The sequence below is a fragment of the Myripristis murdjan genome, chromosome 13, assembly GCF_902150065.1.
Source record: "Myripristis murdjan chromosome 13, fMyrMur1.1, whole genome shotgun sequence".
NCBI classification, from domain to species: Eukaryota; Metazoa; Chordata; class Actinopteri; order Holocentriformes; family Holocentridae; genus Myripristis; species Myripristis murdjan.
In genome coordinates, this window is record NC_043992.1 from 33548806 (window position 1) to 33567356 (window position 18551).

Here is an 18551-nt window from a genome sequence, read left to right on the forward strand (position 1 = left end):
TCGGCTCTGCATGGGAAACATAAGCTCGCTAGCATGTAATTAGCTGTTACTATTTTCATTCCGTGGAGCCCTAAAGCAGCACGAGGCTGTTGGTTGCATACCCAGTGCCAGGAAACTTTGAGGCTGTCAGTGTGGCTTTTGCGTATTACTCTTCAACTTAAGCTATTAACTTTCTGTATAGAGAGGCATTAGTCTGGGGAGACAGAGGAGACTGTCCTGACCAGAGGACCCCTCCCTGAAATGAATGAGCCCTCACACTACCCACAGTGGGGAAAGACACACTTTGCCAAGCCATCCAGGATGAAAAATAAGTTCTTTCAAGAAGCAGTTTTTTCAGGGAAATTGGCAAAATCCTAAGAAGGCAAGAAGTTGTAAATAGCTTGAAGCTCCAGAGATGGAAAGTGGAATTATTCTCATGGAGCAGGCTTGGTCTTCATTACAAAAAAATTAATTCAAAAAAGGTATGCTCACGCGGATTTAGAGGTTTTAGCATATACATTTTAGGAAGACACCAGCCAACTATTTTAAGTGGAAAACAGGACTGTCCTCCTGAGGGACTTCTCAGTGACTTTGAGGTAAAAAAGCTCATTTTCCCCTTCCCTAAATCCTGCACTGAACATCATCCAAACTGCAGGCTAATGCAAACTACTGGCACCACATCAAAGCATGGCTGGTGTCTGCCTCACTTCCTCTGCCCTCTTCCCTCTGCTCCTTCGCTTCTCTCCATCTCTGGAGGGGGCAGAGTGAAGACGGGCTACAAGAGCGACAGGACATTTTAAACAGAAACACCTTGTCTTGCTGTTCTACTGGGAAAAGTCAACCATAACTAAGACCTCTGAGTAGGCACTTAGCATGGAGTGGAAATAAAATGAATTGCCAACTTGGCAGGATACAGAGAGGCTCGCCACCCTGCCAAATGTTGCTGTTGTAGAGTTTTGCCACACAGGGCTCCATACTCATAGATATCATCCTAACAAAATACTTATTAAGAACATTATCATAACTGTAACAAAGTGATGCCTATTTGATGCCATGAAAAATGACACTTTAGCTGGCTTATGTGTTGCCATAATAACCATGAGATCCTAGACATACCTTGCTAGGATGCAAATCAGGCAGTTCATTAAGTTAATTAATGAATCAATCAGCAAAAATGTATGTGTGATGGGTAAAAACCCTATTTTTTTTTGTATTTTAACTTGATTGAGGATTTACTCAGTCGTCTATGGGTTGAGAAAGTTCTGCAACGCAAGGGTTTGTAAAACTTTTCCAAAACTAATTAGATGCAGTCTCCGTGCTAAAAACAAGACTGTTTGTCTTAGTTTCTCAGACGTTGGCATTCTGTAAATAGTTTTCACCCAACAACAGCAATATGTGTCCTCACACAACACATTGGTGGTATTAATATGAATTCTGTATCTTATACCAAAGGAGTTTTTGAAGTTTACAGAAAATCACTTGATCCCCGGCTACCCCAGAGAGTGTTGAAGTGTCCTTGAGCAATACCCCTAACTAGCTGCTCCTGAAGCCCGGGTTGGCACTGTGCGTGGCAGCTTCTGCCATCAGTGTGTGAATGTGTGTGTGAAGGGGTGAAGGCAAACACTGTAAAGCCCTTTTAGTGGTCAGTAGACTAGAAAAGTGCTAAAAAAGTGCCACTTTATCCAGCAAGACGTACCGAAATCCAATCAGCTCACTGGCATGACAGTGACAATGTGTCAACACACACAGACACCACATACAGTATGACGTCTGTGTATTTTTAGGTATAGTATGTATCATGGTGGGGGGCAAAGAAAAAAACACATTTCCAGAAATCAGTGAGTTCACATCATAAAATCTGCACAAAATGCCAGGCCATGTGACGCAGATATGACAGATCGTATTTTATTTCATTTTAAGAAACTGACAAGCACTCATCAATCAACATATTAAAACATTTGCGCCATCTGTTCAATCAAACGCACATGATGGCTCCTTAAAATAAATACTTTTAAGAGGAAATAATACAGACAGAATATGGGAGATTCAAACCACACGGACAAACAAATTATCCAAGATGTCCAAGAGACGAGAGGGTCTGAAAATTCCCAAAGTCAACCCCGACTCTCCAACGAAAAGTGTTGTATAAAACAGTTAAGCATTTTTAAAAATACAGAATCTTACAAAAAGTTGTTTTTGTTTTTTTTTTTGTTTTTTTTTTTGTACTTCTTTAAATCACTGTAAAATATCAGCTGGTATTATGACAAGAAATGAGGATCTTTTTTTCATGTTTAATAAAAAGACAGAATGTGCTTCTGCATTTTACATTAGTATTCACATATGTTATGAATGTACTGTGTAATCAAAGTCCTCCGCCTCTCTGATGGAGCTGGGATGGAGTCTGAGACACGTGGATTGCACAAGGCTGATTTTTCCTCAACCAGTCCCCATAACCAGATTGTGCGCTGAGCTGAAGATACACACCGGTGACCATGGTAACAACAAAGGTGCAGCCAGTCCTGAAACACCCACATATTTGCAGAGACCACGTCATTAACCATTTTTTCAAACAGCCTCTGTACACCATCCATGCTGAGGCCATGTTCACGAAATACGTCACAGCCAAGTGTTCTAATGATTCAAACCATTGTCTTTGTAGGATATATTATTGACAGTGTTCACATTTTCTGTATATAAAAAACAAACAAACAAACAAACAAACAAAACAAAATTTAAAAAAAAAAAAAAAAAAAATCAATTTTGTTCCGTTAGACAGCTGCTGCACTCTCAAACTGTCGCTGTCCAAAAAAAGACAAAAATAGCCATCACAGGGAGAGGATTTCAAGAATACAGGTTACAGTACAAAAACATGGTCCAAGTGGTAGCACATGAAGCATGCATGTGTTTATGTTGCCCCCCCAACCCCTCATGCCAAGACATATAAAAAGGCCACATGGCTTTTCCTTCACTCTTAAATGCACGTGTGCTCCGTCTGACTGGCCTCTTTGTCTGCTCTACTCCTTTGAAGACCGACAAAAGGTGCTTTCCTATTAACGGACTCAACAACAGATACACCGCCCCATAGCGTCACTATGAAGTGTGTATTCCGCCCGGGACAGGAAGGTGTGTTCCTGAAGCTACCTGCGACCGCGTCGAGGAAACCAAACACAAGTCACAGACTGTTGTTGTTGTTGTTGTTGTTGCTGTTGTTGTGATGGAGCAGTCACTACACGGGATGGATCTACAATTTGTTAGTGTGTGTACACAAATCTTGCTATTAATCTCTTAACAAGGGCTTTGTATTTGTTAAGGGATCAGTGGGAGTAAGAGCATGTAAACAAAAGGCAGTTGGGCTTGAGCTGAGTCTGCTGAGCTCCGTCCTCTTTAGATCACCCCGACACGGAAAAAAAAAAAAAAAAAAAAAAAAAAGACACAGGGCGTCTCCAACCAGATTCCAGCTTTCTCTCTAGTCTAAGTGCAAAGGCTTAGTGAAGCCCTTCACCCCCTATTTATATTTTTCCCCCCATAATCGTAGCATCTGTACTGCTGAAATAACACAACGAAAATATAACTTAAGATAAACTCTCTAGGCACTGTTTGATTTCCAAGGCTTTTCACTGTAGATTGAGATAAAGGTACGTGAACAAACAAATTCTTTAAAAAAATTCTTTAAAAAAAAACAAAAAACAAAAAAAAAACTGAAACATCAGAGAGTGATGGTTTTGCAGACCAAACACTTTTTCCTCTCTGGCACATCAAGGTCCTCCAGTCAGCTAACCCAGCCAAACAGACCAGCTTCAAGCTCTGCGGTGGAGAGGCCGTAAGGAAAGAAAGTGTCTAAAGGGTAAGTGTGTGTAAGTTTTCAAGGTTAAGTGTCAGTTCCAGTCTTGAGCATATCTTTCTCCTTCATACTAAGAAACACCAAAAAGACGAGATCTTAAGCCATGATCTTAAGCCATGATCTTCTGCGGTATCTCTATAGAGGCCTTGAGGAAGATGCAGTTGTCTCGGATGTAGTTTCTCTTCTTGATCTCTTCGTGGGAGATGAACTTGGGGTAGCCGAAGCCCAGGGTGCTCTCGTCCAGCGAGTTGCGGCTGCTGCAGGGCTTCTGGAAGTTCTTCCAGTTGGGGTCCGGATTGAAGGTCTCCGTGATGTGCTGGGGCTTGGAGAGTGACGGGTCGCTCTGGTCCAGGATGGAGAAAGTCACCTTGTAGGAGAAGGGCCACTCCAGCAGGTTGTCGTACTCGCCGGGCAACACGCGGATGTAGATGGACAGGTGGGAGCCCTCCCCGCTGCCGTTACCGTTCAGGAAGGCCGACACCTGCAGCTTGTAGCCGTAGCGGTGGGTGTAGAAAGGCGGGCTGAAGAACTCGTGGTTGTTTCGGAGCTTGGCCTCCTGCAGCTTGCGGGAATAGTCGTTGAGCTTCCAGATGAGCACGCCGTCATGGCTGACAGACAGCTCCTCCATCTCCCTCCGCAGCTCCAGGATCTCCTGCCTCTGGCGCCCCACCAGGTTACACATCATAGTCAGGTGAGACTTAGTGGTGTCTTCCAGGTGACGACCAATAGCCAACTTGGGGCACTGGGGGACAGAGAGCAAAGAGATTATTCATAAAAAAAAAAAAAAAAACACTGATGCAAATAAACTGTGCATCATTTAACCAGAGTTAACATTCAAGTAACTTTATAAATCAAACTGAATATTGCATCCACACATCAACTCCTTGCAATGACAATGAAGATATTGGATGATAGAAATATGGGCTACTACATTTACTGACTCCTCTTCTGTTGTTGAGAGACCGCAATGTTTTGTTTTTTTCATGCCGTCTATAAATGTTACACGGCAAGAATTGAAGATACATTATAATTCTAAATAGAGCTGACAACACGAAGCACGATGCTCATCTGCCACCCTCCTCTCCCCCCCGAGCTTGTCCACATTTTCTCAAATTGACGTCAGATTCAAAAATAGACAGAATGTAGAAGAGTTGCTCTCATTAAAATAGACCCTACAGGCACAGCACTGTATGTCTGAAAAAAAAAAAAATGCTTTGCAATTTGCCAAGTAGCAATATGAGACAGAAAAAACGGAGCAGAAAACAGGAAAAGCTAACAACCCCACAAAAAAAAAAAAAAAAACGGAAAACCCACGTCCATATGAACGTCATAAGCAAATGAAAATTGGTGCGGGTAGATCGATGACGGCATTACTGCAGAACCTATAAAATACGTCAAAAGTGATGTTTTAATCTGGAAGGCAAATGGGTTTTGGGTCACTTTAGTGTGGGTGAGCCTTACCCGGTGTTTGCAGCCAGCATCTTTGAAAGGGCAGAGAACGAGGGCGCTGCCGCAGTTGTCCTTCACATGGTTAGCCAGATCCTCTCGGGCGATGTTGGGTGTGCCGCACTGGTTTGGGCACTGGACAGGAAACCGAGGGCAGTGGTACTGGTGGTTCTGTTGGGTGATCAGGGACACTGTCAGTAGGTGGAGTGACGACTGACTGTGTGAGTGATAAGAAAACAGCGTATACCGCGGCCGGCTCAGAAACCCGAGGACGTGGGGGGGAAAAAAAAAAAAAGACAAATTGAAAATTCATACAATGCCTGTGATGTTAAAAATGAGGGGGGTAAGAAAACGTCCCTTGTTATTGTACCCTTTTCCTGAATGTGACTCTCCCCTGTGGGCCACAGTAGGTGATCGCTCATGACCGGAGAGATTCTTTCCACTGCATTCAGGGCAAGAAAAATCAAGCTGTTTTCAATCATAAAACGATAGAAAATGTTGGCTCCACGCAGCCAGCAGCAAAAGAAAATACCAGCCTCACAAAACCACTCTGTCAACAAAAATTAAACAACCAGTATAGTAAAAAACAACCGATGGGTGGAAAACGGACTGTTTGGAGGAAAAAAATGGCAGTACCCTGTCAAACAAAACAAATCTTTGTAGAACAAATTAAGTGTGCAAATATGCAAAGCAAATGCATTATTTCATAGTTCAAACTGTCCCCCTAAACCAACGAAATGCCTCTAAAAAATAGATAAAAGGGTCAGAAACGCCCTCTGAAAAGAAAGACAGCCTTACTCTGGCGTGTAGTAAAGAGGAAATTAAATTTAATGATTGGAACAAACAAGCCGATTGTTGAGTTAACCTTAATACATCATAAAACACTGTGTGCTAGATTGAGACATTATGCATTGGCTCACAAAGAAAAAATCTGCCGTAACGGGAGAGACGAGTGTGAATGGCTGCTCTGCCTCTGGCCAGGATATGTGAGTAGGCAGGTGCTTCCAGGTGTAGGCGCAGCCAGCACAACAGCAGCGTGCGCTTACAGGGCGCCGCCACGGGGCAGAGGCACCATGAACGCCAGTGTCCCTGCCACCACGGGGCCCATGCCGTCCTGCTCCACTGAGCAACGAAAACCCTTCATCAGCCACATGTGGGATGACACAGCTGCAATGACATCGGCGGGAGACGCGCTCCGTCGAACAAAGCGCAGACACACTGATACCTGATGTGCCTCAAAGCTCTGGGTCCGGGCACCACACCGGATTACTCTTGCCAAATGTCATAAACTTATTTCGCTCTATAACGCGAGCTGGTGTTTGACTGACCTGGATGGTGTCGAAGACGAACTCCTTGCCACAGTACTTGCAGGGCTGTGTGCGTTTGGGACACTCGGCCATGCTGTGTTGGGACAGTAGGCGACGCATCATCCTCGCCCCGCATTTGTTCTCACAGTACACACTCTCCTGGGGACAGATCCCCTGGTGGTTCTGGGATAGAAAGAAAAGACAAAATCATAATCACGGTCACACAATCAGCCATATTAAAAAAAACTTAAATGTCCATGTTTCCTGGCACAAAATTGCTCAAACTGAAAACAAATTCTTTTTGGAAACTAAGTGAGTACATATTAGTTATGAGCTGTCTGAGATGATTAAAGTTACGCAGAGTGACACCGCACTCGCCAGCATGGCCCAGTCACTTCTAATTTAGTAAAATAAAGAAGTAACCAGGGAAATAATATGCCTTATGATTCTGGATATTTAATGATGGAATCTAAAGGGGAAAAAATGATTATGCGGGTCCTGTGTCAAAGCTGAGGGTGGATTAATGCCCCTGTTACGGTGTGCAGAGTGTGGGCCAGTGTAAACAGAGGAGGGGCAGCCAGGTAGAAATGACAGAGGTGTTAGTGAGACGAACCCTGGGGTAGGAAAGCACATGTGGTATGAAAGGCAGCAGTCAAAGCTTCTTTCCATATGCCAACACATGTGTTATTTCAAAATACATCGACACCTCTCTACAGGGAGTGACACAAGCGCATTTGACTCCCTGCTGCCTCCCACAAAGAGCGTCTTTCACACAAGGCTCTGGAAATATGCGGCGTCACTCGGGCTGTTTACTTCCAACTCCTGCTGCACTACGAGAAGAAAAAAGAAAAAGAAAAACAGGTTCGGTCCCGGTGTTTACCTCGTAGGCCTCACCGGTGAACTCGCTGCCACAAAACTCGCATTTGACCTTGCGCTTGGGGCAGTCGTGTTGCAGGTGGTCCGGCAAGTCGCGGCGCGTCAGCTTGATGGAGCAGCGATTGGGGCAGGGTATCACATTGAAGGCGCAGGTGGAGAAGTGGCCCTGAGGGAGACACAACGAGAGAGAGAGAGAGAGAGAGAGAGAGAGAGAGAGAGGAATGTGTCATCAGCCGCAGACACACACCCTCAGCCTGGCATTCAGCCCGGCCTCAGCCGAAAAGACAACACACGAGGAGTGGAGACGGGGCAACAGGTACCAGCAGATACACAAGTCACGGTGTGAGATAAGGCGATGTAGATAAAAGAGGGAGGAGAGCTGACAGGGAAACTGACAGGGGAAACAGAAGAGCGGCGCCGGAAGCGGGAGGATGCGATCAAAGCCTCTCACCTGGAGCTGCTTCATCTGGCCGGTCCAGCGGCAGCCCTCCTCACTGTGGATGCAGCGGATGGGCAGAGCCAGGATCTGCTGCTCCAGCTCCGGGTCCGGGTAGATCTGAAGAGCAACCACAGGACACGGTGAGCGCACCACACGACTCAGGCATATCTACCAACGTCAGCTGTGCACAAGGTGTCAGAGCAGCTGAGAGGCCACTGTGGGCAATATGGTTGAAGTCAATATCAAGACAAAGAGTCAATATAGATCACCACAGGACTCACGTGTAAAATGATGTTACATAATCAAATCAACGTTCATCCTGTCAAACAGAATGGTAATTGCAGATGTGCTGTCAAAACTAAATTTCAAACAACACTCCTTGAAATGTTCCTGGTCTAATTTTCCACAGCTTTTTAAAAATAAAGGTCTTTGTCATCATCAGTTTAGATGTGTGTCACGATATTCAAAATCACCAGATCATCATGATGCGATTCTACAGGAAAAGACAAAGGATTAATGGTGGAGTGTATCGGCGCTCAGACTAATGGCTTCTCTGCTAGAGCCGCACCAGGCAACTCTGTGTGCGTGTCACTTTCAAACATCATCAAGAGGTAATCGTTTGAAAAGCTTGAGCTTCAGGACCTGGAAATAAAGTATCGTGTCATCTGCAAACTGGACGTGGCATCCTCATTTTCACCAGTGCGACTGGTCTGTGACACTGAAGGGCCGCGAGAAGCAAAGAAGTTAAGTTTGTTGAGTCCAGGAGCGCTTGCTTGCTGCTGTTTGTTATCTCAGAGGCAGTTTTTTTTTTTTTTTGCTCTTGGGTTTCAGCTCCACAATTATTCTGGTGTTTCCACACTCATTACCAGAATAACTTTTGGGCAAATCTACAGGGTCTAAATTAAGGGAGATGGGACACCCTTCTCTGTAGCAGCGCTGCTTTGTGATTTAGGATGATCAAGCATGCGCACAGCACCATACATTACATCGCCCAGAGGTTTAGCGTATTGCCAGTTGAACATTTTGAAGTGTGCAGCAAGCCTGGAGGCATGGCAGGCGCAGCCCAGCAAGTCTTGCCTGCTTTAGGTTTAACTGGGTGGTTGAAAAACAGCGGCTTGTTATTTCTGACATTCCATCATAAAACAGTGAATACTCGGCTAAAAGAACAGTTCTTCATCAAAACAAAAAGAGGAAGGACAAAAGATTGGTCATAGTCATGAGATTCTGTTGGAAAATTAATCAGCGCCTCATGCCTGTGGTTGAAAATGCTTACTCCAAAATGCAAACCAACAACGAGCGATGCACTAATGCTGAGTGAGTTAAGTAACGGGTTCATAGGACGAGACAGAGAGAGAAAAGAGAAAGAGAAAGAGAATTGTCTTTGGTCACAGAGTCAGGGGGGATGAGTCAGTTTTCTACCAAATCAGACCAAATCCTCCCCCCTCAGCGCACCGCTCTGCATGCATCTCCTTCCCCGTGCTGTCACAATAGGAGAGCGCTGGTCAAACAAGAAAAGCCACTTCCTCAAAATGTCACAACAGCCCTCTAAACAAATAACAGTTCAATAACAGCTCGATCGTGGGTGTGTGCCTGGGGCAGTCAGTACTGTATTTAAACCCGATAATAAGTGCAACTGGGAACAACTGTCATCAATTAACGGCCAATTCATTAAAACAACAACAACAACGACAAAAAAAACACATCTACTCCTCTAATTTATTGTTTTCTGTCCGCCGTGTTGCGCTCTGTGGATGCCTGTGTCAGAGCAAATAAATGCATAACAGTGTGATCTTAAATTGTTGAGATTAATAATGAATCATATTACACACGCTCTTGTGAGTGGTGCTTAAAATAGTCAGGGGGTTTGGGCAGGCGTATATCCTGAACATTAAAACAGCTGCGGAGCTGCTGTACTTGAGGTAGCAGCCTACAAACGCTTTACAGTGCGATGCACAGAAGCAGAAGCAGATACGATTTTGCTGCCATAATCACTTTCTTTGAGGAGAGGCAAAGAGGGAAAAATCTCCTAAAGTAAACTGAAACACTCTCTCATTGTCCCAGTCCAAGGTTCTGCAGGGGACAGCGGTAATGACCTTTTAATAACCCAGTCCCAGGCGGATCAGGGGAGTAAGCTCTTTGGAGCTCCGACTTGGGGTTTATTCTGTCTGCTTTTGCCATTGTTGGCTGTTGTCCCACACGACGTCCCTACTACACCACAACAGCAGCAGCACACCCCTTCATTCCTGTTGTTTGCTCTGAGTGGATTGGGTTTGTTGTCGGGAGGCTAAGGACAGTGTGCAAAGAGCATTACAATAACCCTGAGAGTAGACCACCAGCATGGGGTAATTTACAGGCGACAGGGAGCCTGTGAAGGCCTTGGTAAATAACAATGTCTGACAGGTGTGCTATGAGCACATCCTTCCCGTGAGCAGTCTGGGCTGCCAGCACAGCATGCACACCAGAGCTGCTGTCCCACTGATCCTGCTGCTGCACTGGCTTAGTGGCTCTATGAGCCATTCAGGCTGAAGCTAAAGCAAAGAACAATTACATATAGTGATGTACTCTCCAGTGGCTCTATAATCAGTCCATGCCAAAATGCGGCTCAGAGACAGAGATGACCGTTTACTGTCCATTGGCTCTTTGATAGTTTTCACTGAAAGCTTGAAATTCTCTCGTGCATAGTTCAGAATTAAGCCCTTATCCTTGCGTTGCACTCCTTCACTGTACAATGGAGAAATCACGTGTGAGAGAGAAATTCTTTGACTCTAAATACAGTCAATCACTATCTTTTTTGCCCCAAGCGTAATCTGATTAACTACTTTAAAAAGAAAAGGGGGAAAAAAAACGCCATAGTTCAATAATAGAGGTTTGGATATATGGTATTCGCTCCCTGGAGTGGCAGAAAGATTTAGGGGAAAAAACAGAGTGGTTTTAATAAATTATCCTCCCTATTTCAATCAGATCAACCCAATAGTCTGCTTTCCCACCATACTGGAATGAAATGCAACCTTTGACTTTGGGTTGCGAAAAGGATTATTGCTTCTATGTTACATTTGAAATCCGTCCTCTCAGATTCTTTGGTACAATTCTTTTTTGTTTTTTTAAATCATGGAAACAGCAACATTAAAAGTTGAAGTCAGCATCCCGAAATGATTCTCCAACATTTTAGGCATTCCAGCTGAAATGAGCTGCATTTGATTCATTAATAATCAAATTAGCAGCGCTGCACTCCGATGGCTCCTTATCTCTCTGGTCTCATCTCCAGATTGTGTCAAGATCTGATGTAACTGGGTTATAGTCACACCTGGGATTAAAATGCATCACCAGTGCACACAAAGACTTACGATTTTTCTTTCACTTGTCACGGCGCTGATTGTCATGCATGTCACTGCCTCTCCTAATATTTTCATCCTTTCAAAACGACAACACACACATGCACACACACAGCACACTCCTCATCACGCTTGCTTCCCACTCCCGAGTATCTTGACACTCCATTTTTGACAAGCGTGTTACCGTCTGAGCTGCGTGACTCCTCTTTTATTTGGCGTGTTTGCTTGTCGTGGGTAGGGCACAAAAGTTTATTTCTGTTCACAGAGGTTCTATATGTCGACTGGAGATGCACTGCATTGCATTTACTCATTGCTGAAGACATACTTTATCCAAAAAAAAAAAAAAAACAGATTTTGTTCCATTTATTCATCCATCTATGTATTCATTCGTCCATCCATCGGGTGCCTCACAAAGAATGACTGTTCTAAAAACTATACCTATGATACAATGATAAATCAAACAAGATATATTGTTTTTGGGTGAAGTATTCCTTTAAAGCGGTGAGACGTACTTCAATGCATTTTTTTTTTGCATTTACACCTGAATTTTAGGCTCTTGCATTATCTCTCTACCAAGGACACATGTTACTGCTTGGTGTAAAGGGGTCTCTCTCTCTGTGTGTGTGTGTGTGTGTGTGTGTGTGTGTGTGTGTGTGTGAGTGGTCAGCACGCGTGTTGGTCTCTGGGCCCAAGGCAAGGGACAAAGTGACTCATGTGTCCTTCATAGCCAGAGTTAAAATTTGCCTCGTCTTAGTATACTGGCCAGGGTATGCAGGAATAACATAAATCATACAACACAACACACACATTAATCAGACGATGCAGGCCCAGGATGGTCAACCAAAGCCGTATTTTTCAAGGAGAACTACATCTGAGGTGAGCAATTTCATTCTAAAACAGCAGTCTTAAGTACAGATACAGAACACTTCATCATTTTAATCCACATATATTCTCAGGTTACATAATCATACTTCATTTCATCTGTCAGTGTGGATTAGGAGTGAATGGCAGTGTATTATTAGAGTGTAACAGTACCTTGGCATAGTCCAAGGGCAGCTGGTCCTCTGGACACTTGAAGACGCCCTCGCTGTAACACAGAAGGAAAAAAAAAAAAGTATTTTATTATCCTATTATCACCACTGACAAGAGGTGCAAGCGAACACAGGCAGCAATTAATTCCATGTATCTCAACAGAGTGGATGATAACCCGCTTTTTAATTATGTGGATACTTTACTTTCAGCGATCATTTTGATTACAAACTTCCACGAGAGAGAAACCAACGCTAAATGACACTTCTTTTGACTGGCAATGAGAGGAGGCCTTGGTCTTATTCTGTCTGTGTTCAAAAGCATTCTTAATCGGAAAAGTTCTTTGACTCATCACATTATGTGATGGACGGGCGCACACGCACACACGCACACACACACACACACACACACACACACACACACACACAGAGACACAGTCACTGCATGGCTCTGAGGCTTTTATGTCATTGCTCTTTTATCTTTCTCTCCCTCAGAGGATATATTTTCACAAATTCAGTTTTACTACTGGAGAGGAAAAGAGCACAAGTCAGAGACTGATCTGTGTATCTATAATGCATTAAGGGCTCGTGCAACCCCCCACCCCATCTATTTTTACGGTTTCTATCACAGCTTAGAGTGAGGGTTTAATTTTTGCTCTTGTTTAGATGACACTGTGTGAGTTTTAAGCGCCTTCCAACTTCTGCCTTTGACAGTAAAGCAGTAAAAACCCAATCTTCACACTCAGGGCTCTCCCTCAGGAAAAACCTGACTGCTGATTTGCCTTTGCGAGGCTGACACTATTGGGTCTGAGCAGCCTCTTTGTTCCTTTTCTCCGACGGCAGCACAAAACCAAAATTAAGATCTGAGCTCTCGCTGCACTTCAGACCCCACACAGTTGCTGTGGCGCTACAAAAGAGCCTCCTTTAGTCGGTTTTAGGGCCAGATGAGCTGGGTGGCACGGCTCGGTGGGGCAGCCCTTTGGCAACGCAGCACCTTCCCAGCCTGATGTCATCATGAAATATTCACGGTTGTAAATAATGGAGGTTCGACGGCCGCTACTGGAGTTTGGGTGGGATTTAGGCTTGTAACAGCGCAGCAAACCCACACAAACATGACTTAGCCAGGAAAAAAGAAAAAGACAGAAGGAAAAAGCCGACAGTGGCTGATCTTGTGTGTTGCTGTAAAAACATGCTGTTTGTCTGGAGACCCCCTGCTGTCCTGGATCACAGAGCTGACGGATCTGGAGGAAGGGCTAAAAAGCAGCTAAAGAGATATACTATACAGGCTGTTTTTGGTGTTCCACAAAGTATAGGATCACAAAGCGGCTGCCGTATTCGGTTTTCATCTGTGGCGCGACCATACTGACAACTCTCAAGTTTGTAATGCCATTGCTTTAACCTTCCCCCCCCCAGGGGCAGCTACCAACGCTAGAGACCACAACAAAAGAAAGGTACAGAATTGTGTTTTGTTCAAAAGTCACAAGCCCTGCAGCCTGAACTGACCTGCCATGTGAAGGAGATAAACAGGCAATATTTAATGAAGAGACTTCTCATAACCCGGACCATCCCTGCATTACGTTTAAACTAATTAAGGCACAACGACGTGCACACACTAGGGCAACTATTTGTCTCTCGGTGCTTTAATTTGGTTGGCTGCAGTGTCACCTGACCGCGGCCCCCAGAGGCACAGGGACATGTGACAGGACACGAGTGTGTGTGTGTGCGCACTTTGCCCCATCTACCCAGCTGCTATTGAACCAGGGAATGCGGTGAGGGGGGCTGGGAGAAGGGGTTAGGATGGAGAGGGAGGTTTGATGAGAGGGGGGCAGGGTATGGCGGAGGGAGGTTAATGCATGACGAGACAGCGGTAATTCGCCTCCATTAGGGTCACTGTGTCAGCAGGGAGCTGGAGACCAATTAACAAGCCACGATGAGCTATAAAAGAGGGTCAATCGATTAGAGTCTAGGAGAGCCCCGTCAGCAGACCGGCTCAGACGTAGTGTGAAGTCATTTACCGACGTTGAGGAATCACCTCATTCTGTGGAGATAAAAGTCCGGACGGGTTTCACAGCGACGGGCCGTGTGTAGGTGTAGGGAACACTGCCCGTCCCGCAGCCACACAGCGAGAGGAAATGGAAAGCGACAGGCTCTCAGTTGTGGACAGAGGCGGTGCGAGCGCAGGCAGGGTACAGCCAGAGGCCCCGCTCAGCTCTGGCCTCTCATCTGACGCACAGAGAGGCAGACAGGCGAAAAGAGCCTAGTCACAGACTGTCAGGATAATTCCCTCTCCGGTCGCAAGGAAAGTCCTGCAGTCACACATTCATGTGTTTGGCCCACTGCTGATAATACCACTCGACTCTCTTGCTCACTTGTTTGTAGGGCTCGCTGCCTCTCTGCGACAGCACATTAGCCGCGGAAGGTAGGTCCGACGCGTGATTAAAGCTCCTATTCAATTCCATCCATCTCGCCTCCGTGGCTATGACGATTTGAAGGCCTCTTCACGGAGAGGAGAGCGCACGAGCGAGGAGGACAGACGTCACCGCTACACCGACAAAGAGAAAACCCGTGTACAACCTCGCAGGTGGGACCTTGCACCTCTGCCAGCCACCTCGGCAACACACGACCTCTTCTGAAACGGCTCTTTCATGCGAATGTTTGTCTACAACGCTGAGATAGCGCTTTGAGCACCGTTCCCAGCCGAGTCAATGAATATCCAGGGTGAGAAACTGATAAACAGGCGTTTCAATGTCGTCTCGGAACATAGCCGGGGATCAGCCGAGGACTGGAGAGTGTATTTAATGCAGTCACCACATAGCTAAATGTGCAAATCACCTCACGTTCACTGGCAGACAAGGCTAACCAGCTTATTGTCTAACTTAGCATGTGGCAAAAGCACTAATTAGGAGTGGTTCTCCTCAGCACAGTGAAACGCATCCACTGGCAGAGCCCGTCATTCCCTTGCACCCTACAGCCGCGGGCCCCCTTTCCACCTCCCCCTCTAATTGCCCCTTCTCTTCCCCCGAGCCTCAAATCTTCTTTCAGGCGCAGATTAAACAGCCATCCATTCACCCGGCGATACCAATGAGGACAGCCGTCACAACATGCTTCGTCACTCCGCATACACCTCCTGACAGGCAGACGGTGAGAAGGACAAATCCCCCAAGTTTAATCTCGCCGGTGCAGAGGAGAGCGGAGTCTACAGCGACGAGCTCCGGGCCACAAAGAGAGAGGACGTCTGGACTTCTCACGGGCTAAGGCCGCCGACCGGAGAGCGACCCTGAAACCTAAGAGAGAGCCTCAAACAACCGCTCCGCCCTTATGTTTGCAATTGTAACGAGGCGAGGCTGCAGAGACCCACTAGACAAATAAAATCGAGAGCGCGGGGGCTTCGGAGCGTCGGAGTCTGTGGCACATTAACACTCTAAACAGACCTCTGCCACCCATGACAGACGAGGCATTTTCTCATACACTCAGACAGCACTGCCCGGGCCGCCTGGTAGGCTCGGCTTATCTCCTGCTGGAGCTTACCACGAGGTTTTATGTTCATCCTCAACCCCAAACCCCCTTTTCTTTCATGTAAAAAGCTGGATTCACTTTTATACACAAACAAAACCTTAAATGTCATCAGCAGCCCCTCCGCCGTCTCAGAGCTTCCTGGCTTTCAGTCTCCCAGCTGATCCCAATTCCCTGCCTCTGCTCTCAGGAAGTTGGGAGAAAACAGGAATTTCTGTTTCATCTCAGATGGAGTTCCTATAATCCCCCCCAAATCCGCCCGTGTTTCTTGTTGTATATGTGCATGTAAGACCGTGCGCAGTCATGATTTTCTCCGTCCATGTCTTCCGTTTTGAACAGTGTAGATATGTGTTACTGCTACATTAAAGGAAAACTCTACCTTCACATAGTCTTGCATGTCACACATCAATTAATAATATTCAGAACATTCCAAGGATTATTTAGTGCCACAATTTAGTTTCCTGGTGGATGTCAGTTTTTTTTTTTCTTTTTTTGTTTTCCCCATCTATTTTTTCGCCAGTTAGTGATTTCTTCATTTCCTAGAAAGCCTATCAATAACCACCAGCCTGATCTTGATGTATTCTTGATATGTAGGTGGTGAGAGTGAGGATGAGCAACAGCCTAGCAAGAGTTTCTCCAGTTGAGAAAAAGCGAGATAGCCACGGCCCTTTCTCAGAAAGCAACGTCTCGTGGCTGCACAGCATCCTGGTTTATCGAAGCTACAGCGAGTGGAGAAATTGATATCTCTTCTTCCTCTGTGATGGATCTTTCCCTGTGTGAGTTTTGATGTTTCAGACAGCTGAAAAATGCTCCTCTATTAAACTCCACTGTAGCTTCCCAGGAAATATCTCATTTGACCACTTACCCACAGGAACAAGAAAAGTACACCATCAAACAACAAAATGGACCCATAAATGCAAAATACGCCACCAATGGCTGTTTCATAACAACATTAATGCTTTAAAGTGGATTTTTCCTTCACCACAAAAAGGTGTTAATGCTGATATCATTCACACTGCACGTTATCAAACATAACGTTACATTTTAAGCAGTAAATAAGCGAAAGCGCAGAGCGGTAAAGAAAGCTGCCTGCCGCTTGAATCAAGTGGTCTGCGCCCACGTAAATTCATGCCGCTGTTACAGCTTTATCAATACAGAGATGTCTATTAGTAACCCACAAGAGAGTGCTTAATGATGAGCTTATGTTGCTGCTTGAAAGTACGCAGCACTAAATTATCCCGCTCCTGCAAAGAGGAGATGAAGACGCTCCGCTGCCTTAGCTAAATGATTTTTGATTCAGAGGCAAAGTTGATTAGCAAAATCAACCTGAGCGCAGCCCGGGTGTGTGAATGTATCTTTAGGAGGAAAAGCCGCAGGTGGTGGCAGGCATGGAGCAGCTCTGCCTGTGTAGAGTATCCTCCGAGTATCCTCCGAACGAGGTCGACCGCTGGGGCTGGGTGGTGTTTCTATCTGCGGAACCTGATACACCATGAGGGCCGGGCTCCCTTCCCCCTTCGGCTGACTTGGCTTTCAGCCTGGACGGTGACAAGCTCACCCCGGCCCTCTCATTTGTCCCAAAAGGGAGGAGCAGCTTCTACTTTTCAGGCTTTGATGACATGTTAGCACACAGGTGGACCCGCTCCTCCTCTACAGGCCATGTGTGTGGCGTATCTCATGATGCCATGACAGCTCCTTGTGTGAGATTTAAGAGCTACAAGATTAGCTGTCCATAGCTGTCAAGGATTATGTCTGTAGAGATGTGTATAGTTGCTAAGGATTATGATGTGCATAAGCCTTCTGACCTTTTTGATGACATTTTGCTCAGCCAGTCATAATCTGAAGACAATTCTTGTGTCCGGGAATAGGCCAAGTCACCTTCTTCTGCACTGAAACAAGGTGCCAGATCAGGCTAAGAGCTTGTATATATTAAATGATGACTCGGTTTGAACCACTTGTCACTTTAGCCGATATCTGATGAGAGGATCGGCAGCAAACTCATCTCACGTCTCCATGGCGCACATGGAAACACTTCAGCGTGCAGAACGTTACGCAGTCAAATTAACTGGCATCATCCAACGTCTTTGAATGGATGAATCATAACGTTCATCTTTGCTGAAGTTTGTTATGAATCGACTAAGGGTGTAAAACCAAACTGAAAAAAAAAAAATCAAGCGTTCAATACACAACACGCCCTACAGAGTTCCCACCAGTGATGTTTGGACCTGCAGGGCGACTGCGCCTGTGCATTACATGTTGAGCTGGGAGATGAAAAGTGCAGTGTTTCAAAGGGAGCCATACATCACACTTAGCTGGTAAATTAATCAACATCCTGAGAGTATGTTTTGAACAGTCTCAATGCCTCTGCCACATCGCTGCATGAAAAAAATGAGACAAAATACAGAGAACATTGTGAAAAGTGGGGAAAGAGAATGGGAATGGTCTCGAAAGTGCAAAATAAACCAAACTGATACCGAAAGTGCAGCCTGCTTTCTATTTTGTGCGTTTTACCAACCCCTGAGCGAGTCTGAGTAATGCTAGAGCCAGCGAATGGATAATGCAAATTGTGTCTGCTGAAGCACTGGCATTCACTCCAGCGAGACCCCGTGCAGAACTCACGGAGGTGATTGTCGTGCAAATTGTCACGTCACATTTCGGTCGAGGCGAGCAACGGGCCGAACAGTAGTCGTTTAACTGCGTTTATGCGGTCGGGTTTTTGATGGATCACAGGAACATGGCAGCTGACTTTAGAGGAAAATGGCCCGAGGTGCATGCTTGTCCAAAATATGCCAC

The 18551-nt window shown here is 45.5% G+C and overlaps 1 protein-coding gene across 1 annotated transcript in view; it reads right to left on the minus strand.

Moving 5' to 3' along the window:
- Window positions 1–2163: 2163 nt before the first annotated feature.
- The window catches only part of traf4a (tnf receptor-associated factor 4a), a 33527-nt gene continuing 17139 nt past the window's right edge, over window positions 2164–18551 (minus strand). The window contains exons 2-7 of the mRNA XM_030067668.1: window positions 12256–12307; window positions 7901–8005; window positions 7454–7615; window positions 6595–6756; window positions 5282–5437; window positions 2164–4562 (exon numbers count right to left, since the gene is read on the minus strand). Of these exons, the coding sequence (XP_029923528.1) occupies window positions 3930–4562; window positions 5282–5437; window positions 6595–6756; window positions 7454–7615; window positions 7901–8005; window positions 12256–12307 (1270 nt within the window). The 3' untranslated portion in view covers window positions 2164–3929. The remainder of the gene's footprint in view (window positions 4563–5281; window positions 5438–6594; window positions 6757–7453; window positions 7616–7900; window positions 8006–12255; window positions 12308–18551) is intronic.